Raw genomic sequence first — 20,747 nt, 5'->3', positions numbered from 1 at the left:
TGCAGTGGTGAGCGACGAGAGATGAGTAGCGTCCAAGAGGACCAGGGTCAAAAATTGGGCTAACAGACCATGGCCATGGGGAACAAGACCATTGACAGGGGGCTGCGCGACTAAAAGCACTTGTCATGGATGTTTCTTGGCCAAAGTCGCGCAACGCTCGAGTTTGTGCCTTTTTTTTGCCCACATCTCATTCCTCGCTCCCTACACCGCGCCACTCGCACTCGCACTCGCAAGCCTTGTTCTCGTTCCCGACGGCCTCGCTCCGCCCGCCGTTGACGCCATCGGCCATGTACCCCTAAATGGCATCTAGATCTACTTGTCTATTTGGCTGACACAGCGGGTAGCCTCAAGATGTCGGCAGACGAGAACCGGCCGCTTATCAACACTCCAACTCGCGACGACACCCTGGAGATTGGCGAGGCCCAACCGAGGCTAACCTCGAAGAATGTGGCCACATGACTTTGTACAGTCACCGAACACCGTGGCTCGGAGGGAGTGTGGTTGTCTCCATTCCACCCCGCGGGGCCCGTTCATTTTGACATGTCTGGTGGGCGACGAGGCGTTGGGGATATGAGGCGCGTCTTGGGATTCAGCCGGCTTTGCAGATTTGCAGTGATAACAACAAATGGAGCGCGGGGCCCGGTTACGATCCGCGTAATTTGGCGGTGGTCAGCGGGGAGCGCTGATGCCGCACATGCCGCACATGCCGCAACTACTGGCAGCCCCGGCTATCAGTCCAACCTAGTCTCGTCTCGTCGCTTGAGATCATTGCCCCACAAGAAGTGCATAGGGCCCCGCTTACCGTTCTCCACTAACCTAGATGTCTACCCAACGACCCTAGTGCCACTCTAGCTCTAGTCCAACTCTTCGTCCAGTTTCGGCCCATAAGATCGTAATTGGACACAGGCACCGAGAGGGTTGTTGTGTTGCACTACTTCTCGGTCTCCGGCCTTGCTACGGATCTGCCCTGTCCATACCCGGAATGACGTGAGACACCACTTGCACTTTGCGCGCCACCCTTCGTTGCCACCTCTGGTGCCACCTCTGTGTACCGCGCCTCTGATATCTACGTTGTCACAACTCATCCGTCGTCTCATCCACATTCCTTCGCAATCACGATGCCAGACGGAGCCACCCCCCCAACCCGCCTTCCGCCATTCACGGCGGCGCAGACCCTCAACTCCAAGTTTATTCCGTCCGTGCTCATTGTTGGCGCGGGGATTGGCGGTATCACCCTCGCCCTCGACCTCGATGAGGCCGGCCTGACCAACTGGATCGTACGTGGCTCTGCGGGGTCGGCTGACCTCTGATTGTCGACCGCGAGGACGACGTCGGTGGGACTTGGCATGTGTGAGTGCAAGAGGGCGTGAGCACGCGACTCCACATCCGCTCTTCCGCTCACTGTCTCAGTAACCGCTACCCCGGATGCCGATGCGACGTCGCAGCCGTCGCGTACTCCCACTCGCGGTTCCAGAACAGCCAGTGGACCGAGACGCACCCGGACCACCGCGAGATCCAGCGCTGTGAGTACTGTACTCTTCCGAAGTGACTGACGTCAGACTGGGCGGACATTGTGCGTACGCAGGGCCTTACGAACCGCCTACGTCTGCAGCACGACTACATCAAGGCCGAGTGGGACGCCGCGCAGAACGTGTACCACGTGACGCTGCGCGACCTCGTCAACGACAAGGAGGTCGTGTACGACTGCAACGTGCTCGTCTGCGCGACCGGCGCGTTCAGTGAGCCAAACCGTATCCCGCTGGAAGGCGAGGATGCCTTCGAGGGCAAGGTAGTGCACGCGGCCCGCTGGCCGCGTGACATGTCGGTCGAGAGCCTGCGGGACAAGAACGTCGTCGTCGTCGGTAACGGGTGCTCTGGCGTCCAGATTATCGGCACCCTCGGACTGGACCCCAGGATCAAGATGACGGCCCTCGCTCGCGGTCAGCAGTGGTTCATGCCCTCGTCGAACGGTGGCATCAAGGCCTCGCGTAACAGTGCACCGAACAGTGAGCAACTACGTGCCATCCGCGCCCGCTGGCCCATCCTCCAGCGCCTGCACCGCTGGATATTCCTCGCCCTCGCCGACCAGCGCTTCTACTACCAGTGGGCCAAGTCTGGCGAGAAGGCGCGTAAGAAGATTGAGCGCGACATCGGCGCTTGGATGGTCGCACGCGCCCCACCGAACCTCAAGGACAAGATTGTGCCCAACTTCCCGTTCCAGGCGAAGCGCTACATCTTCGAGGATGGGTACTTTGCCGCCATTAACCAACCCCAGAACCGCGCGGTCTATGGCCGTATCGCCGGCCTCACGCCCACTGGCGTGCTCACGGACGACAACGAGGAGATCCCCGCCGACGTCGTGGTTCTCTCCACTGGTTACGCGGCCGACCACATCGACATGCAGGTCGACGGCGAGAACGACAGCACGCGCAACTACGACGGCAAGGGCGACCTCGTGTACTACCATGGAGTGAGTGTGTTGAGACGTGCGGGGGTGCCGTGTGACTGTGTTGTGGAGACGTGTGGGGGTACCGTGTTGTGCGCGTAGCGGAGCGCCTTTGCGTCAGGGTGGAACGGCTTGTGCTCCAACGAGAACGAGAACGAGAACCACCTCGGCAACGGCTCGAGCAGCTTGGACTCGAGTCCGAGCTACTGGAACTCGGCTTGGGCGACTTGGTCGAGAGCCACTTGTTGGTCGAGACGTACTTGTTGAGCGGGGCCTACTTTTCTTGGTCAAGCACGACTTGGACGACGGCTGCTAGTTGAACGGCTTGTAGGGCTACTAGGACGAGGGCTAGGTCCGCTCCGACTCCTAGAAGTACTTGGCCTCGGGCTTGCGCTGACATCAGATCGCTCTCCCCGGCATGCCCAACTACTACACGATGATGGGCAACAACTTCCTCGTCAACCACTCGTCCGTCACCGAGGTCCTCGAGATCCAAGCCTCCTACATCACGCAGGTACTCGTAGCCATGCGCGACAACAACATCCCCAAGCTCGAGGTGAAGAAGGCCGCCGCCAAGGCGTACGACAACCACATCGCCGCCCAGCTCGAGCTCACCACCTGGCCCCTGGTAAACAACTACTGGCGCAAGGGCGGCAGCGGCCGCATCTTCACCCACTACCCCGGCCCAATCTCCCAGCAGTGGTGGGACAATGCTTGGCCCGTGTGGGCCGACTACACGGGTGGTGAGAAGCTCGCTCGCCGCCAGAAGATTCGGAAGATCCTCTTCGCGTTGCTGCTGCTTGTGGGCGGTACTGTTGGCGGCGCAAAGCTGTGGGCGGCGGGAGCGCCGCAGAGCCTCGTTTCGGCCGGGGGGGAGGTCGCGCAGTGGCTCGTCGGGGTTGTTTCGCAGATTGCTCAGCGTCTTCACCTCAAGTAGGAGGGTGTATATTTGGTTGTAGCGTGTGACATGCAGCGGGAGGATCGTGGATAGATAGGTCACGTGGCTTGGTTGCAAGACATTGTTCAGGAGAAGTCCCACCTCCATCTTAAGCCATTAAGCTATTAGACGCGGTCTAATGCGTGAGATTCGCGGAATGAACAAGGTTAGAGGAATCATCCCGGTGTTACACGCCACCCAACTCGAACTCAAACTCTCAACATCCCCCTCTACTCTACTCTCACTTCTTACTCTTTCACTACACACTCATTATGGACCACGGCGACCACAGCGGCCACGGCGGCAACATGCCCAAGTGCTCTGTACGCCCATTCCCAGCCCAACTCCCAACTAATGACAGATGAACATGCTCTGGAACGCCCAGGTCGCGGATACCTGTGTCGTCTTCCGCTCGTGGCATATCAGCGGCTGGGTACCTATGCTCGTATCTTGGTACGCCCATCGCTCTTCGTAGCTGACGCCAGCCTCGCCATCGTCGCCATCTCGGTCGGCTACGCTGCCATCCTCGCGCGATGCCGGCGCTACGAGCGGAACGTGGCTGCGACCCTCGCTGCCGCACCTATGACAGGGTACGCGGCAGTGGACGACCAGAGCGGCGCCAAGGTCGGCATGTGAGTCAAAATTAGGTCCAAATGGAGAATCGAGCTTGAAGACGATCTCACACCAGCGTCCGCCTCCCTTCCTCGGCCCGCGCCACTCGCGCGGGCATGTACGCGGCATCGGTCGCGATCGCCTACTTTGTGAGTTGTCCGCGGACCGCGGACCGGACTGACCCCAGCTCATGCTCGTCGCCATGACGTACAATGTGTACCTCTGCACTGCTATTGTGATTGGCGCGTTTGTTGGGCACTACGTCTACGAGGACGAGCTGGACATCAGGTGAGTGTCGGTGCCCGGCGCGTTCTGGTGCGCGCTCCAGATGTACGATGGATATGAAGGAGGCTGACAACAGCGGGTTCGTCTCGAGCACTGGTGCGCGCGGTCTGGCATGTCATTGATGCGCTTGCGAGGTTGCTCTCGGGCTGTGATGCGTCCCACGGTGATTCTCTGTCGTAGAATAGTCGATGTCATGCGAGTTCTGTTGTCTGTTCCGCACCACGTTCGAACCCTACGTCCCAGAGAAGCATGGAGCGCCGATGCGCCTTCGACAGACACGAAGTGATTCCGATTTCCATGCGGTTTGCAGGAGACGAAATCGAGACATTGAAATCACACCCATCTAGGCCTCGTCAAGGGACTTCTCCACCATCCCAGCACCAACGCGGAAACGGCCAGGTCTCAGCGTGGTTTGTTAGCTGCCTTGGTCGATTTCTTGGTAAGGGAAGGGTGATCATGTGTTGGGGCAGAGAGAGGTACGCAGACATCACAGATGTCGCAGTCAATAGACTGTCGGACCATACATAGTGGCGCAGCCTTTCGGTCAAAGCTTTTATTCCACTCAACTCGATCTTCAAAGTCCTGGTAAACATCCAAGCCCAAACATCCAACGTACAACATGCATCCTCTATCAGCCTATCGAGATCTAGCGCGACTCCCAAATGTTCTCGAGGAACGTGACAAAGTTAGCAGCTACCTGCGGCTCAGTCCAGCTACCCGCCGCCCCCCCACCTGAACGCTGTGCGCCAGTCTGCGTCGCCTCAAACTGGCGCTTGAGGCGCTGCATCTCGCTCAGTGTCGGCTTGTGGTTCGGAAGATGGAGGACGAGGCCTGCAGGCGCCGGAGGTGACGGGATGGGGAATGTCGGCGTTGGTCCGGCAGCGAGGTGCGCGAGGAGAGCACTGACAATCGCGCTCGTCGTTTTCGTCAGCGTCTGCAGCGTGCCTGGTGGCGGTGTGCTACGCTGGTTGACGGCCTGGTTCGGCGGACGCTTCACACCCGTCCGGATCGCGGCCCAGATCTCCTCACCCGGCAGATCCTCGTCCCACGGGATTGTGAAGAGGGGAGAGTCCCAGCGTACCATCGAGTTCGGCTCCTCGTACCGTTGGATCAGGTTGTCGAAGCTGGTGTTAGCGGTGATTCTTCCGCCAACTCGCCCGGAGAGATGGGATGTTGAACTCACGTCGCCTGCGCGTAGCGCTCCTCCTCTGGTCTCGTCTCATGCCACTCAGCGCACTTCCCTGGCGGAGCAGCCACCCGGATCGTGGCAACTCTCACCCCCGCCTCTCGCGCTGCGCAATAGAGTTGATACCGGAAACCCTTGATGTAGTTGGCGCTGTCGAGGATCGTAATAGTGTCAGGCCGGAGGGAGCGGGTACCAGCCGTGAAGAGAGCTGCCCGCGCAGGCTTCTCGGTCTTGCTGTCTGCGATGGCGAGCAGGCGGCGTAGATTTCAGCCAGGGGCGTACAAGGTGGAGGCAAATGTGGAGGTCGAAAATGTGGAGGTGGGTGCGAGGACCAAGAGGTGAGCACCGAACAACCGCAGTGCATGCAACCAACAGTAATATGGTACGGTGCGAGAATGTGTCGTGTAGATGAAGAGTGAGGCGTCAGCGTCGCGTCAATCAATGTAACGTGAGCCACTCACCATCATACGCGCTCCTGGACACGTGACACCCAGTGTCGTCAACCACCACGACGTCAAACTTGGGCCCGTCGTAGTCTGGCGCAGCTATACGCTCCTGGAGGTAGTCATGAAGCTGGCGTGCGCGTGTCGACTTGCCCGAGGATGGGAAGCCGGAGATGGTGACGAGTGCCATGGATGAAGGGAGGAGCGTTGGTTGGTTGAATTGATGACGCTCAGTTCAAGTTGATAGGGGGGAAGGGGATCTCGTCAGTGTCTCTTTTCGGCTCCTCCGCAACCACCGGCCGTCTACTTCTCCACCTTCCTCCACTTTAATCCATCCATCACACATCATCCACTCCGTCCCACTCTGGGACCACGCTCCGCTTTATCCTCCCTCTCCCTTGCGCAGCGCGCGTGCGCCGACTTCTCTCCGTGCGCGCGCCGTAAAGTTACCATCCCCAGCTCCACCTCACCACCTTGGCACAAGACATCCCTCCTCTTCCTCCTCCACCGTCCCCAAACGTCACTCCGACCATGTCACGAAAGCGCGAATCGACGTTAGGGAGCCTGTCGTCGGCGGCCACCGAGTCGTATACCATCGCCAAGGAGGTCGTCATGACCCCGTTCGCGTCCGAGCACCGCCGCACCGAGAGCACCCGCATACTTGCCGACCGTGAGCACTTTCCGCACGCACGAGCTTCCTTCCCCACCAAATGCTCACCCCAGTCGCGCCATCGCTCATGCATCCCAAGTTTACGAGTAGAGCGGGTACGCCCGTCGGCCTCACCCGCCCCCATCGCCCGTCGCTGCTGAGACTACCGACCAACGTCCCAGGTGTCGGCAGATTCGGGCAGGAGCCACCTTCCGCAACTTCCCTCGCGATCCTCGAGAACGCCGAAGTGCTCGCCCAACTGTCGCTGGATAGAGGCGAGTCGGTGAGCGAGGTGTCGCTCATCCGCGGCTTCCGCGCGACAATCCCGTCCTCGGAGCTCAGCAAGCAGCGCCGTAGGACGCAGCGGGGGGAGCTCGTCGACACGGACCTTGGTGGCGACCGCCTCGGGCTTCGTAAGCTTGGAGAGCGTGCGCGCGGCCTCCTTACCGAGGGCGAGCACAGTGGTGGAGAGGGCGAGGACCGGCCTGGGGTCAAGACCCGCCGCCGGCGGAAACAGAGCCGAGCCTCTCGCGAGGCGCTCCTCGCGTCCAACGTCCATCTCGAGGACCTGCTCAAGGCTGCCGACGAGATCGCACAGGACAAGGACAACCTGCGCGTGCGCCAGAGCCTCGTCAATGCCGAAATCGCCGAGGTCACTGCCAAAATCGGCACGCTCGAGGAGATCCGGCGGCGGTTGCAGAAGAGCCTGCTCAAGTTGCAGGAGGAGAGCCTCGAGCTCGACGACGAGCTAGAGGGCGTACAGGAGATGATGGCATCGCCGAGCGTAACGTCGGCTGCTGGCACCAAGGCACTGCCGCCCACGGCGGCTACGCCCGTCAAGAGCTCGCGCCGGCGAAAGGGCCCAGCATTCCTTCCTTCGGAGCACGACGAGTTGCCCTCTGGTGTGGCATTCATGGTGAATGGAGCTTCTCCCGAACGCCGTCCATCCTCCTCATCTCTTTATAACCCAACGCTAACTCCAGTCTCTCCAAGCTCACACTGGGCCGATCACCGCGCTCGACTTCAACGAACCATACGGTATGCTCGTTACTGCGGGGCAGGACGACGTCGTCAAGGTGTGGGATCTCTGCGATGGCGAGACGATCGGCGAGTTGCGAGGGCACAAGGGCACGGTGAAGACGGTCCAGGTCGAGGACACGCTTTGCCTGACGGGGGGAGCGGACGGGAACGTCAAGATGTGGGACCTGCGCCTCGTCGAGGACTACGAGGACAAGCTGCGCGAGCAGTCGGACAAGGCGCGGCGGGATCCGCTCTCGAGCATCGCCGAGAAGAATGAGGGGGGTGGCGAAGACGACGAGGAGCCGGCCAAGGAGGACCCCGGGCCGTGTGTCCGCACTCTCGAGGGCCACAGCAAGGCGGTCACGGCCATGTACTACGAGGACGGGACGCTCATTACGGGCTCGTCAGACAAGACGCTGCGGCAGTGGGACGTCTCGACGGGGCAGTGTGTCCTGACAATGGACATTCTCTGGGCGATCAGCAACCCACCCGTTCTGCCATCTCTGCCGCCTTCGCCTCGCAAGAAGACGCGTTCGGGCCTGTCCCACCGGTCGTCCACGTCGTTCGGCTCGGTGCAGTACGACGACCTCCTCCCGTCCCCTGGGGGCGCAACGAACCCGAACGCGGCGCAGCAGCAGCTCCTCGCTGCCGTGACTGGCCAGTTTGCCGTTCCCACTCCGCCGTTCGCTGACGGCACTTGGGACATGTATCAGGACTTCGTGGGCGGCGTGCAGTTCTGGGGCTACGCACTCGCGAGCGGGTCGGGCGACGGCGCTGTGCGCATGTGGGATATGCGGACGGGCCAGGCGCACAGGACACTCACAGGCCACACCGCGCCCGTGACGTGCATCCAATTCGATGAGCACAATATTGTCTCGGGCTCGCTTGACAAGGCCATTAGGGTGAGTGTCATACTGTCCAGGCGCAGGTTAGGTGGCGCTGTCTGCGGGCTGCGTTAGCAGTCGACAATTTTCTACAGGCACCTGCACGGCTTGTACAGGTCACTCTGTTCTTAACTTGTGTTTTGGTGTGACTTTGTCACCCTAGCTTGTCCTAGGGCAGGGTTTGTTCTCATCGGCACTGGTACTCGCGGCTTTGTCTCGTTGTCGCTTCTACGGGCGACGGGCGACACTGTCCCCGTTATCGCCTCTTCGCGCGACTTGTCACCCTTGCCTCTCTTACGGGCTGGACCCCAGTTGGCGCGCACGGAATACCTTTGCTGACCGCAGATATGGGACATGAGGATGGGCGCAGTGTCCGAACTGCACAAGTACGAGTTCCCAGTTACGGCTGTGCAGTTCGACAGCCGCAAGGTGGTTGCAGCGGTCGGCGAGAACGGCGTCGAGGTTTACAATCGCACCACCGCTGAGCACTCGCGTCTCGTGGTCAACGGGCACACGAAGCCTGCCGAGCGCCTCCGCTTCATGGACAAATACCTGGTGTCGGGCGGGCGCGACGGCTGCGCCAAAGTGTGGGCGATGTAACGGCATCACATGCACACCATTCAAAACATGCTGTTGGTGCGTTGGAGCGGAGCGGGCGATGACCGGGCCAGTGTGTGTGTCCGAACGAGGGTGTATCGGTGAAGGCCGATGGGCTAGCCAAGTCAGAATGTTGGGGAAGCCGCGCCCCATGATGGGGGTGGCGTCGGCTTGGCCAACAAGCACGGAGGTTGGTGACCGACAGAAGGTGTCGGTGCACAGAGTGAGGCGCCCCTGTCGTTGCCCTCTTGTGGTCACTGATCGCCTCCGCTCGGGGCATCTGACAGTTGCGAACGCCTGCCGTACCACCCCTTGGTGCACGGCATCACCAAGGATATACATGTACCAGGTTGGAGGATGACTCGAACATAGTGTAGGTCTGTGGGCCCATGGTGACTGGTACGAAGCGTCCATGACGCCACTCACACCCTTCTCTCCTGCAACCATCCTTGCGCCCTTGTTCTGCACACAGAACAACACGTGCTGGGGCGAAGCGCGAAGCGCGAAACTGGTTGAGGCGTGCGCAGCGCCAAACTGGTTGAGGCGTGCGCAAGTCGCCTCGCAGAAGATAAAGCGACTGTTGGCTGTTCCTCTTCTTCGCCCCCAACCACACCAATCTGCAAGCAACGTAGGGTACATGTACAACGTGGGTGCGCTGACAGCTGCATGTCGTATGTTTCCTCGAGGCTTCTGACCCCAGCGCATGCGTGCGCAAGTGCATGTACTGTGAGTTGCGCCTGGGTGTGCTGACGACAGGCCATCCCGAGGAGTACCCGGGCGAGGGGAATGGTGATGATGATGCGGATGGCGATGGAAAAGGCGAGTAGAGTCAGAAGATACAATGAAAGGAGCTCAGTCGACGCTTGCGCCAGGTGATGATATATAGGCGACTGACTCTTACTTGGCCACTCATCTCTCTATTAAGTGCCATGACCTCGAACGGCTACTCGTACTCGTCCCCCCCAATCCCATCCCCATCCTTGGCCTACACCCTCCTCTCCAGCGCCGACAGCGAGGTCAACCGCCTCTCTTACGACCTCGAACGCTTCCAAACCCGCCATATCCCCCTAACGCCCTACAGTATGCCACTCTACCACTACGAAAGGGACCGTTTCTCCGACCTCCTTCGTCGCCTTGGACACCCTATTGTGCGCCTCCGCGGGATCCTAATCCACCCCACCCTGCGTGGTCTCATAGACGATGCGCGGAGCCAACACTTCGATCCATGCGCGCTGGTCAACCTCCTGGGGATGACGGTACAGAATGACATGGAGCTCCAGGACCAGTATATCCCAGAACACATTGACGCGCTCCTCGTTTACGTGCGGGCTATTGGGAGTTGGATTGGGGCGATGCTGCTGCAACTCTTATTCCAGGAGCCGCAGATGAATGGGTGGCATTAGACGCTATTGTACAGTAGTGCTGTAATATACTCGGTTATGGAAACTAGTCTAGTTGTGAGGAACGACATGCCGCTCGACTGCCTCCTCGATCCACCCCTCCAACTTCCGGACATACCGCCTCATGGCCCGGGCATGTGCATGCTCCATCTCCCAGAGAAGCGCGTCGGCATCAATAGTGGCAATGACGACCCCCACCAGACGGAGGATAGGGCCCGGGGTCCCGGCTGAAGTGTACGCCAAGCACCTCAGCGACGGGTGGGTGATCAGGCCGCGGAGAGATACCGCTGCTGCGCGGAGGCGTTTCAACATGCCAGTATAGATCCCAGGGAAAGAGGAGCCACGGAGGAAAGAGTTGAGCAAGTCGGCCATCATGTGGGCTTGTTGCGACGCGGCGCGGAGAGTCGTTAGAGCGATTGTTAGAGGGTCCGCGAAGGGGTCCGTGAAGACGTCCAAGCCCCGGGAGAGGGTTGAAGTAGAGGAGGTAGGAGGAGGAGCAGGCGGAAGAGTAGGGCGAGGAAGAGAGATTGGGGTAGGTGGCAGTTGGTTCATGGTCGTAGGGAGATTGGGGGATTAAGAGTACAGGTGAATGGGACATGTTTTGTCAATACAATAAGTAGGTCATGGGTGAGTGTGAGGAGATGAAGAGATCAGATTTGACTGGTTGGTGGTTATGTGAATGGGAAAAGTTGTGTTCAACACTTTGAACCACAACAATGTCTCGCAACGATCGCAACATCATTCATCACGACACGTCTCAACTCGCCGAAACCACCCAGATCGGGGCCCAGCCAAAATCAACACTTTGGCATTCAAAGCTGAGCCCTGTTTCTCTGCGCTCCACTCCTCTCTACACAATCTTGGCCACCTCCTCCAGCCTAGCACGGAGGGAGCGCCCCTTACCCAGATGGTTCTGGATCTGCTTCACCGTGAGGCCCGTCTACCGTCAGCCGAGTCATTCACAACATACTTCAGCCTGGGTTGTGGCAATGTTGGAACCCATGACCGCGGCAATACCGCGCTCAATCACCATCTCGATCAGACGTTTGCGACCGGCGCTGTTCGCCTCGGCTTTGGGCGTAGCCTTGGGCTTGGGCTTGGAAGTCTTGATGCGGTCGTAGGGGGTTGGAGAGGGGGAGTGCTCGCGTTTGACGGGTGGCATTGTTGTGGGGAGAATCGAGTTTGGGTGAGAGGGGAGGTGAAGAGTGTCAAGTGAGAAGAGGGAGAGTGAGGTCAGAGCGACTCGAAGGGCGTCGAGTATGCCTCAGCCCCCGTGTGCACCCCAGGTGGATCAGTTCACACCACACTCGCTCGCTCCCTCATCCCCTCCTCCCTTCACACTCTGCTCTCCACACCCATCTTGACCAGTACTTGACCCACCCTGCCACCCGCTCATCTTGGTTAGTCTTACTTCATCCACCCCACCACCCGCTCATCTTGGTTAGTCCTACTTCACCCCACCACCCGCTCATCTTGGTTAGTCCTAACAGCATCCTCATCACCATGGTCAAGCGCGAGGACAACCCCACGCCCAGCCCAACTCCAGGCAAGAAGCGCAAGATCGGCCCCAAGTCCACGCCGACCAAGGCTCCGTCGGCTCTGGCTAAAGGCCGCGCCATCCTCGCGGAGGAGATCGTTACTCTTGGTATTGCTGCGGCGCAGGCGAATGCGGCGTCGCTTGTTCAGAAGGTAGGTCGCGCGTGAGCAGAGAAGGAGCGGGGTGGTGGTGCACGCTGAGTGAGCTGGTGATGGGCTCTGACTGAGGGTGTGGCCTAGATGAGCGAGTGGTACGCTCTGAATGAGCGGGTGGTACACGCACAGTGAGCGCTGCAGCTCCGCTGACATCAGACGGGCCTTACTCCTGGCCAGATCAAGAACCAGCTCGCGCCCCTTCGCTCCAACGTCCGCAAGGCGCTTCTCGAGGCTGCCAAGACCACGTGAAGTAGAGGTATGGGTATCGCATGCAGTCTATGCTCTACTTCTCGTCGTCGCTGTCGTCGCCCTTCGTCTTCAGGTGCGACTCAGTCGTCTTGCGGTCACGGCGGCGCTTGACGTCCCACTGCGTGTCAGCGTGTGGGAGGGGAGGATCAATGCCCTCCTTGACGGGCTCGCCTCTATGGTGTACCCTCTCCAGACTTGCCCGCGCCATCACTCCTCGTTCTCCATCCCCTACGCTCCCCATCCCCTACGCTCCCCTTCCCCTACGCTCGCCAACACTCACGTTGTGCACACGCGCAAAGTTGACCTCCATGACGGTCACCTGCTCGCGGATCCACTCGAGGTCCTCGACAACCTCGATCATGTTCTTCTTCGCGCCCGCCAGCTTGCTGCTTAGCAGCTCGGCCGCCTCCGCAAGGGGGTAAATCAGCATGGTGTTTGCCTGAGATCAGCCCCGTCCAACCACCACTCACCCCGAGCCACAGCCCAACCTCGCCGGTCTCCCGAACCTGCGCCTCGGCATACAACGTGTCGTTAAGTTCAAACAGCGTCGTCAGGGGCTTGTCCTTGTCCTCCTCATCCTCCTCGCCATCAAGTAGTGCGTCAATGTCGTCGTCGTCGTCGTCCATCTCGTCCTTGTCCTCCTCAACCTCGCCGAGAGCCTTTCGCCGCCGCCCATCGAGGAAGGTGACGACCGAAAGCGTCTGCTCCATATCGGGAATCTTGACCAGCAGAGCCTTACGCCGCTGCTGCAGATTCAGCTCCATGTACCGGTACTTTCTTCTGTCAGCTTGGACTGGAGGAAACGCACGCAGAGGTCTCCTGGAACTTCTTGATCACACCGTCGATCTCGGCGTCCTTGCCGCCCACGTACTCCTCGACATTGTCCTGTTATCAGACCGGCAGAATGAAGGGGTACATACGACGAAGGGAGCACGAGGGATACCGCGGGGGTTGAGCTCCATCTGAGCCTTTGACGTTGAGGCCATCTTTGGTCTAGTCAAGCTTGTGGAAAGTGAGAGTGTCGACGCGATTCTTGAGAGATGTCATTGCGGCGCTCTGATCGAAACGGAACCAAATGATACCAACAGCACGTGGGCTTCTCCGAGGTTCAACCGGGGACTTGGAGATGAGGTCATGACGCGCTTTCGAGCCTCTTGCATTAGCTTCTGCGCTTTACACTTCTCCACAGCTTCTCGATGCGCTTCTTGCCTTGCAGATAGCCCGCCTTGACTTGGGTGACACCCCGTCCTTGCGCAGCACCGCTTGATCGTCCGCCCGAAGACGACGCACAGCCATCTCGGCAGCCTGTCCCACTCCCAGCCCGACTTCACACATCGCTTGTGTTACCCGCAATGCTCGACGCCGAACGCTTCCCCCACCTCATCGACCTCGTGTTCACGCACGCTGACCGTGCCGCCCTCCTTTGCCTCCGCACTGCTTCGAAGGACTTCAGCACACACGCCGACGCGTGCTTTCTGCACCACATCCGCGTGACGTCCGCCACGAACCCCTGGTCCGACCCCGAGTTCTGGGAGTACGCCGTTTCCACGCCCTTCGGCCGTGCACCCCTCCTCCGGACTTGGCACGACGATATGGGCCGTTACGTTGCCCATCTCGGCTTGTGGGTCGACCGCGCAGCACGTCGGGCTGCCGAGCGCATGGTAACCGGCGAGCGGTTGGGTGGTTGGGAGAAGGCGTTGAGTGCCGTTCGCGTCCTCGAGATGGTGGGCACAGTCGTGCCCGATGGAGTGGGTGAGTTCACCTCCCTTCTCCCCAACCTCGAGGTGATCATATTCACGGCGGCGGGAGAGGAGGACGCGGCGGACATTGCACCGTTCGTGTACGCCTCCGCGCCAACCGCCGTCGTCCGCACAGCCGTGGACTGCGGGAGCCATCCCAACCTCCCTCTCCCAGAGGTGGGGGACGACTCGTCCTTCCCCACTCGCCTGGTCATCGTGGTCGAGTGCACGCCGCGCTCGTGCTGGCGCCTCGGGGTTAGCGCTATGCTCGGCATTCCGCTCGGCACGCTCGAGCTCATCGTCGTGTGTGCCCGTGCTGGCGTTGGCGAGCCAGTCGATGACGACCAAGTCGAACCTCTTGGCCTCCTGACCGACATGGGCGAGGTAATCGTCCACCACCTCCCCCACCTCGAGGTCACGTTCGTGGACGTGGAGCATGCGTACCCCGGCCGCCTGGAGGTTAAGGCAGGCGAGCGGCGGGCTCGTGGTGAACTCCACCGCCTTGTCGACAGCGCCGAGCGCAATGCCAAGATTGACGCGGCGTTCCCGGACTGGAGCCAGGCTGACGCGCATGTCGCGGTTGACGCCGTGCGTTTCCTATCCCTTGCAGCGTACCGCGCCTCTGTCCGTGACGCGCGCTGGGTGCAAGAGATGGGCTATCAGTGATCAGCCAGACACAGTGTTGTGTTTGTCTGCCGTGACCAGCTTGGTCATGAGCTCGACGCTGTTCGGATCACGCCCGCCTGTCGCTTTGCGGATCTCGTGGTCCTTGCTCACCATGTAAGCACTTTCGATGTCAGCGCTAATATCAGGACCGTGCACATCACCCCGGGATTCCTCGCTCGGCCCATGCATCACCATGCATCCCGCGTGCTCCAGGCACTAGAAGCATGCAGTCGGTCCGCACGCGACGCGAGCCACACCCCTGGCAGCACCCCCTCATTCCACCATGATTCTTCGCAATCCTGTATCTCGACAGAATGGGTTGCTGTTCCACGCCGAGGTATCGCCGACGATCTGACCGAGTCGGCATCAGACACGGACAGACCTCGCTATTTCGTTGGGGAGAAGGATGGAGAAGAAGGAATGTTGATCCAAAGGTGCGTCAACGCTCCATAGCACCACCACCACCCTGCCCGTCAACACGAATGGGGAGGGCCAACTCGTACGATAACTGATCCTAGGGGTGATGTATGGAGAGAGAAACAGAAGGTGGCGGTGACGGTTGGCGATCGAGTAGGGCGCCGTATCTAGTCTGTGCACTCAAGCGCCCAACGCATTTTGATACAACAAATACTGAACACAACCGCCACCGTCACAATCTCATCACGCCACTTTACAATACAACAAGGTTTTGTATTTCACCATCATCCTGTTGTCAACCCGCCGTCCACAACTATCCCAGTAGGGCACACGGGTGGTTTATGTCAACCTACCACGCAAAGCGCTCATCGCCCATCGGTATCCTCACGCAGCGGCGATCGGAGGAAGCTTCCACCCCAGCCTTCCCTCACCGCTCCATCGACAACCTCCCCCTCACGGCTTGTCTCTCCCAGTCCCTCTCCCAGTCCCTCTCCCAGTCCCTCTCCCAGTCCCTCTCGCCCCAGTCGACGGACACCATCCCTTTCTAAGCCGTTGTCCGGATCGCGCTCCATCTCGACAATGCCGTCTGCGACAATAGTCTATACCAAAGCCCCACGTCCCACCACAGAGAAGCTGTACCGGCCCGCGTTTGCGTACTACGACTTGCAGTCGGAGGGGCCGGCCACGAACAGCTCAGGGAGCACGACGCCTAGTTCCACTCGTCGTAGCAGAGCAAGCTTAGAAGCCGATGACGACTTCACCATCGCGGGCACTGCCCTGACTCACGGCGTAGCGTTTGAGGTGGCAGCTGCGCCGTCGCGCTTCGGGTTCGAATACGGACAGTACGCTCTACCACCCACGGACAAGCGCTACGGCCAGCATGCGGGCAAGGTGGCAGTGAATCACATACTCAACATGACTGGCCTCGAGACCCGCAGAACCTGCAGAACGCTTCGCAAGTCCATCAAGGCTTCCATTGACGCGGGCCTCTTCATCAAGCCCTCGCCGATACACTACGCCAAGAACGGGGACATCGTCCACCGCATTCTCGACTTCGCTGGGCACGAGACGCGCATCACGTGCCGCCGCCTTTGTCGGCACATCAAGCAGCGGCTGGACCCCGAGATGGCGGCGTCGGTTGTTCTCACGAGCCTAGCCGTTGACGAGGAGCTCGGCCTCCATATCGCGGCGGTAGGGAAGCTACGCATTCCAGGTCTCCCGCCGCAAAGCTACGACGCGTGGAACGCGTGGAGGCCTCGACGGGCGTACACGAACCCCGCGATTCTGCGACACACGCGCACGCTCACGTTTGCAAGCAACCTTAGCGACATCGTCATAGGCAGCAAACCAGCCAGCAGCATCAACATCGGCCTCTTAGTCCCATATCTGAACGTGCACACTGTGCGCGACGCACACCCGGGCAGCAACTGGAACAATCCCGTCCCATGTACCAAGTACGTTACGCTCACGCTTCTCAACGGGCGTCACTACGTGGGTGTGCCTCACATCCCGGACGGCGTGATCGAGCGCGTGATTAACATTTCGTGTCCGCGCGACACGCATCCTCGTTACCGCAGCGTACTATACTCGCTCTGCCTCCCGTTCTCGAACAGTGTACGTCGCGTCGTCATCATCCTCCGCTTCCCGCCCATCCTGACCGCCACCCATTTCTACGACCTGGCGCTCGGCCCACCTCTTGGCGTCTTGAGCCGTATCGCCGAGGAGATCTTCCGGTCGCGCAACGTGCACTTCACCATCGTGGGTGCTGAGGCCGCACCGCCCACCGTCCTCGGCATTGAGGCGCGTGACCCCATCCCGGCCATCCAGCTGTATTACGAGCTGTACCAGCGCATGCTGCCGTTTAATCACTCGTTCTTGCAGTACATACACCTCAAGGAACGGGTCAAGTTCATGTCGCTGGACAATTACCGTGCGCAGGTCGGTGAGAAGTGCTTCGAGGAGGACTTTATCCCCGGCCCTTAGATGGCGTTACTAGACGCCACGTCCGCATATGTGAGGGAAGTACGTGTATCAGACCCTGTTGTAGTCCAACTTGTCGTAGATTAGAGTAGTGGAGTAGGTTGGAACAATCCAATGTATGGTCTTGTCTCCTTTGAGTTGACAGTGACTGCGCTCTCCGCGCTCACCTATCCGTTCGAGAGCCAACTCACTTGGCCAGTATGATGGCCGACCGCATCGGAGTGGGGCAGCAAGAGGAGTGGGGCAGTAAGGGGAGTGGGGCAGTCTTCATGTGACAATGGATGTTTTCATTTCAGTCCAACACGCAGGAACGACCCTTTGGCATAGACAGATAGGAGTCGAGTAGGGCAGACTACCTTTGGCATGGAATCGACCGCAGACCTCTCAACTCTGCTCTGACTCTCGGCAAATATGGGAATGGGACAGTTGAACATCCAGTGGTAGGTGTTCAACCTCGCCATACTTATCAATCCCATACATGAGCAACCACCGTGAAGGGTCTACATCTGTACAGCACAGATGCGAGTATGAGCCTCCTCCGGCTGTTTGGCTGGGAAGAAGGACGAATACCAGTCTCTAAGCTGCTTAGCTGGGAAGAAGGACGGATACCAGCCTCTAAGGCGTTATGCACATGTACGAAGACTATACATCTGTACAACGACTCATTACATGTGCCATCAGCGCATACGTCCACTCCAACGGTCTTTAACCTCGAAGCAACAACTTGTCCAACAGTCCGTCGAGAGGAACCATGTCCGATTCGTACTCCTCCTCGCCGACGCGCGTCCGGTACTCTGCGTCAGAGAGGAACTCGATGCAGCTCATGACCTCGTCGATTTTGGTGTCGGCCATTTCGGGCCCATACGCAGGCACGATCGATTCCTTGAGCGCGGCGATGAACCATGCTTCCTTGCTGCAGCCCTCTTCGTTCTCAGGTTCAGGAACGCCGATGCGCTCCCACGACAGGTTCTCGATCCCGACGAGAGTGAACTTTGTGCTCGGGTCGGCGCTCAGCACCATGACCCCGACGTTGCCGAGCACGCCGAGAGGGGATTCGTGGCGAGGCTCAGAATGCCTATCGAACACGCCGATAGGTAATCCTTGGCGATTCTGAGGATGAATCTCACCGAACTGGAGTCGGGAATCAACGGGCCGTAAGATCAAGGTGACACCGTAGCGAGGATAAAAGGGCAAGGCGCGCCACGTGCCAATGTGGAATGGACCGACATCCGGCACGACAACGTTGATGACAAAACGCTCGTCCCCTATAACGGCGGAGCCTGTCGGCAGCATGTCCGCAAAATTGGGATCATGGGACCCAATGACCGTCAAGGAGACCAGGCGACGGCAGCGAATGTCGGACTCGAATCTAGAGCCGTTCACGCCGATACAACGCACCGTGTCGTTCCGGAACTGGCGCAGTTCGCGGGTCTGGGAGCGCCCTGGAGATGCCAGGATGTCGGCGAAACGGGTGTAGGCTAGGACTTCGATAAGAGCGGGCCACTTGGGCGGGGCATATGGGCGTCCACGCCCCGCAGGCGGCGCCGATGACGGATACAGGCGGGGAATGCGGTTACCCGACGCGGTGAGGACCAGAAGAGGAGGGTCTTGTAAAGAGTCAAGGTAATCGAGGCCAGAGGAGTAGTCATAGGGGACGCAGTCAATACGCAGATGCCGCGCCAGAGCCGCGTCTGCCTTGGCTCGGAACTCGCGGCACACGGGCCGCATAGCGAGCGCGGTCTCACGCTGCGCAGCAGCAGCGTTGGCGATGGCGTCGACGATGTGTGGGTACGCATTGCAGTCGAGCGTGGTGACGTTGCAGTCGAGCATGGTGATGTTACAGAAGAGAGATGAGAGAGGGAGGAAGGGAGTGCCAAGACATTCACTTGTGTTTCAACGCGTCTTTGGGTTCCACGGGACTGTGGAATGTAAGGTCGTGCCTTACCCCACATCCGAATCGTCATCTCAAGCCCATCAACAACTTGTCACTAACCTTTGTCATCACTCTCATCGTCTTGCTCATCTCATTCTCTAACTCTTCCACAGTCGTCACTAGATCAGAGCTGGCCTACTAAAGCTCGTGCTCAAGTTAAATCCGCAACTCTGCTCATTCCAGTCTCTGGGGCCTCCTTACCCCCTCCCGGCCGCTCCACCCACAATGGACCACCTAGCCTACCCGCACGTCATGGACGCGATCATCGCAGCCGCGCCATACGAATCGCTCATATCTCTCCGGGCAACATCGAGTGATATGCGTGCCCGCGTTGACCCCCTCCTCGCCCAGCGCATGACGGTACACCTCCCCAACTCAACTGTGCACGAGATCGACGGTCCCCTCCACGTGACGTATGGAGCGAGTGTGCCTCTATCCCGCTACCTATCCGCACTGCTCAACCCCGATCTCAACCCCGCATGTGAAGTACACAGCACGCAGCTAAAGCCGTACGCCGAGGTCCTCGCCATGGCCCGCATCGTCGACCTCCGCGGCCCGGCTAACCACTACCGCCTCTGGCAAATGTACCCGTTTCTCAGTGGCGTGCACACTGTCCGATACCGCGGCCCCGACCTGTATGCGAGTGCGTACGCTGAGACGACTGTGAGCGTGCGCCATATCGTCGACCAGTTCCTTATATCGCTGCGGGCTGCGCGCATCATCGTCTCCCTCGATGCGGATTCGCCCCCGCAGGTCCGTCAAATCGCCTACCCTGTCCTCCGACTGGCGCGCAAGGCTGTTATCAACATGTGGTGGTCGCCGGAGAGGCCTTGCATGAGCACTGCTCACCGCTGTAACCTCGTCCTCGACATGGGAATCAAGGACCTCGTTTTCCTCTGTCGCCGCAAGACCGCATCGTCCACGTCCAACGTTCCACGCAAGCCACCTACCCACCAGCTAGTGCCGCAGAAGATGGGCATGTTCCACAACATGCTCAAGTACGGTGTGGGCCGTATCCTCTCTCCTGGCTGGACCAAGGTTCTCACCTTTGTCGGACTCGAGACCGTCGCGCCTGCCGCGCTAGGGTACACCGATGCCGAGCCGTCCCTGGCGCAGATCATCGATGATATGTTCGGCTTCATCATCGCTGAGGGGATCGGATGTGAGCTACCTGACGACTACGGCACTGCGCTCGCGCTGCTCCAGGACCGTGTCCGCTTCCTCACACATGGCGAGTACTCTGCGGAGATCGGGCGAGAGGAGTACGAGATCGAGATGATACCGCCGCCGAATTGGGCATCGTGTGAGTGGTCGTAGACAGGTTGAGGATGAGGTCTGATCCACCGACGGCAATCACGGAGAAGTCCAAGCCTAATAAATTCGCCTCATTTTCCATTCATACCCCTGTATCGTACACGAATATGTATCAAATCGAATCGAGCCGCAGCAGTGAAACGGAGGCGTTTGGGGTTATTACTCCTTGGTCGCTTTCTTGGTCTTCGACTTCTCGTGGCCTGAGGTTAGTCTGAAACCAGGCGAAAGTTACTCACAAACGCCGCAGATGATGATGATCGTCACACCGTCGGCGGCGCGGCATTCTCCGACGAGGTCG

General features: G+C 59.6%; 12 protein-coding genes across 12 annotated transcripts; 8 read left to right on the top strand and 4 right to left on the bottom strand.

Moving 5' to 3' along the window:
* Positions 1-1,118: 1,118 nt before the first annotated feature.
* CcaverHIS019_0703150 (uncharacterized protein) lies at positions 1,119-3,383 on the top strand (the record flags this gene model as incomplete). Its single annotated transcript, XM_060603735.1, has 4 exons — positions 1,119-1,277; positions 1,475-1,523; positions 1,560-2,470; positions 2,850-3,383. 4 exons carry the CDS (start codon positions 1,119-1,121, stop codon positions 3,381-3,383), a joined length of 1,653 nt encoding a protein of 550 aa, XP_060459999.1.
* Positions 3,384-3,655: 272 nt separating this feature from the next.
* On the top strand, positions 3,656-4,402 carry CTR2 (uncharacterized protein; the record flags this gene model as incomplete). The annotated part of the gene is made up of 6 exons (XM_060603734.1): positions 3,656-3,706; positions 3,745-3,836; positions 3,869-4,015; positions 4,072-4,144; positions 4,183-4,283; positions 4,357-4,402. The coding sequence occupies 6 exons, from the start codon at positions 3,656-3,658 to the stop codon at positions 4,400-4,402; spliced, it is 510 nt and encodes a 169-aa protein (XP_060459998.1).
* Positions 4,403-4,926: 524 nt separating this feature from the next.
* KTI12 (uncharacterized protein) lies at positions 4,927-6,099 on the bottom strand (the record flags this gene model as incomplete). Its single annotated transcript, XM_060603732.1, has 4 exons — positions 4,927-5,404; positions 5,464-5,498; positions 5,559-5,704; positions 5,928-6,099. The coding sequence occupies 4 exons, from the start codon at positions 6,097-6,099 to the stop codon at positions 4,927-4,929; spliced, it is 831 nt and encodes a 276-aa protein (XP_060459997.1).
* Positions 6,100-6,440: 341 nt separating this feature from the next.
* Positions 6,441-9,062, top strand: MDV1 (uncharacterized protein; the record flags this gene model as incomplete). The annotated part of the gene is made up of 4 exons (XM_060603731.1): positions 6,441-6,579; positions 6,633-7,474; positions 7,542-8,480; positions 8,808-9,062. 4 exons carry the CDS (start codon positions 6,441-6,443, stop codon positions 9,060-9,062), a joined length of 2,175 nt encoding a protein of 724 aa, XP_060459996.1.
* Positions 9,063-9,988: 926 nt separating this feature from the next.
* CcaverHIS019_0703110 (uncharacterized protein) lies at positions 9,989-10,462 on the top strand (the record flags this gene model as incomplete). Its single annotated transcript, XM_060603730.1, has 1 exon — positions 9,989-10,462. The coding sequence occupies one exon, from the start codon at positions 9,989-9,991 to the stop codon at positions 10,460-10,462; it is 474 nt and encodes a 157-aa protein (XP_060459995.1).
* Positions 10,463-11,309: 847 nt separating this feature from the next.
* Positions 11,310-11,621, bottom strand: CcaverHIS019_0703100 (uncharacterized protein; the record flags this gene model as incomplete). The annotated part of the gene is made up of 2 exons (XM_060603729.1): positions 11,310-11,399; positions 11,430-11,621. 2 exons carry the CDS (start codon positions 11,619-11,621, stop codon positions 11,310-11,312), a joined length of 282 nt encoding a protein of 93 aa, XP_060459994.1.
* Positions 11,622-11,962: 341 nt separating this feature from the next.
* CcaverHIS019_0703090 (uncharacterized protein) lies at positions 11,963-12,400 on the top strand (the record flags this gene model as incomplete). The annotated part of the gene is made up of 2 exons (XM_060603728.1): positions 11,963-12,148; positions 12,308-12,400. The coding sequence occupies 2 exons, from the start codon at positions 11,963-11,965 to the stop codon at positions 12,398-12,400; spliced, it is 279 nt and encodes a 92-aa protein (XP_060459993.1).
* Positions 12,401-12,434: 34 nt separating this feature from the next.
* CcaverHIS019_0703080 (uncharacterized protein) lies at positions 12,435-13,386 on the bottom strand (the record flags this gene model as incomplete). Its single annotated transcript, XM_060603727.1, has 5 exons — positions 12,435-12,518; positions 12,681-12,839; positions 12,871-13,177; positions 13,209-13,285; positions 13,321-13,386. 5 exons carry the CDS (start codon positions 13,384-13,386, stop codon positions 12,435-12,437), a joined length of 693 nt encoding a protein of 230 aa, XP_060459992.1.
* Positions 13,387-13,752: 366 nt separating this feature from the next.
* On the top strand, positions 13,753-14,805 carry CcaverHIS019_0703070 (uncharacterized protein; the record flags this gene model as incomplete). The annotated part of the gene is made up of 1 exon (XM_060603726.1): positions 13,753-14,805. One exon carries the CDS (start codon positions 13,753-13,755, stop codon positions 14,803-14,805), a length of 1,053 nt encoding a protein of 350 aa, XP_060459991.1.
* A 996-nt stretch (positions 14,806-15,801) lies between these two features.
* On the top strand, positions 15,802-17,205 carry CcaverHIS019_0703060 (uncharacterized protein; the record flags this gene model as incomplete). Its single annotated transcript, XM_060603725.1, has 1 exon — positions 15,802-17,205. One exon carries the CDS (start codon positions 15,802-15,804, stop codon positions 17,203-17,205), a length of 1,404 nt encoding a protein of 467 aa, XP_060459990.1.
* A 702-nt stretch (positions 17,206-17,907) lies between these two features.
* On the bottom strand, positions 17,908-19,032 carry CcaverHIS019_0703050 (uncharacterized protein; the record flags this gene model as incomplete). The annotated part of the gene is made up of 1 exon (XM_060603724.1): positions 17,908-19,032. One exon carries the CDS (start codon positions 19,030-19,032, stop codon positions 17,908-17,910), a length of 1,125 nt encoding a protein of 374 aa, XP_060459989.1.
* A 328-nt stretch (positions 19,033-19,360) lies between these two features.
* Positions 19,361-20,452, top strand: CcaverHIS019_0703040 (uncharacterized protein; the record flags this gene model as incomplete). Its single annotated transcript, XM_060603723.1, has 1 exon — positions 19,361-20,452. The coding sequence occupies one exon, from the start codon at positions 19,361-19,363 to the stop codon at positions 20,450-20,452; it is 1,092 nt and encodes a 363-aa protein (XP_060459988.1).
* Positions 20,453-20,747: the final 295 nt, after the last annotated feature.

The sequence above is a fragment of the Cutaneotrichosporon cavernicola genome, assembly GCF_030864355.1.
Source record: "Cutaneotrichosporon cavernicola HIS019 DNA, chromosome: 7b".
NCBI classification, from domain to species: domain Eukaryota; kingdom Fungi; phylum Basidiomycota; class Tremellomycetes; order Trichosporonales; family Trichosporonaceae; genus Cutaneotrichosporon; species Cutaneotrichosporon cavernicola.
Note: the sequence above shows the minus strand (reverse complement) of the source record. Positions and strands in the feature narration are given on the sequence as shown.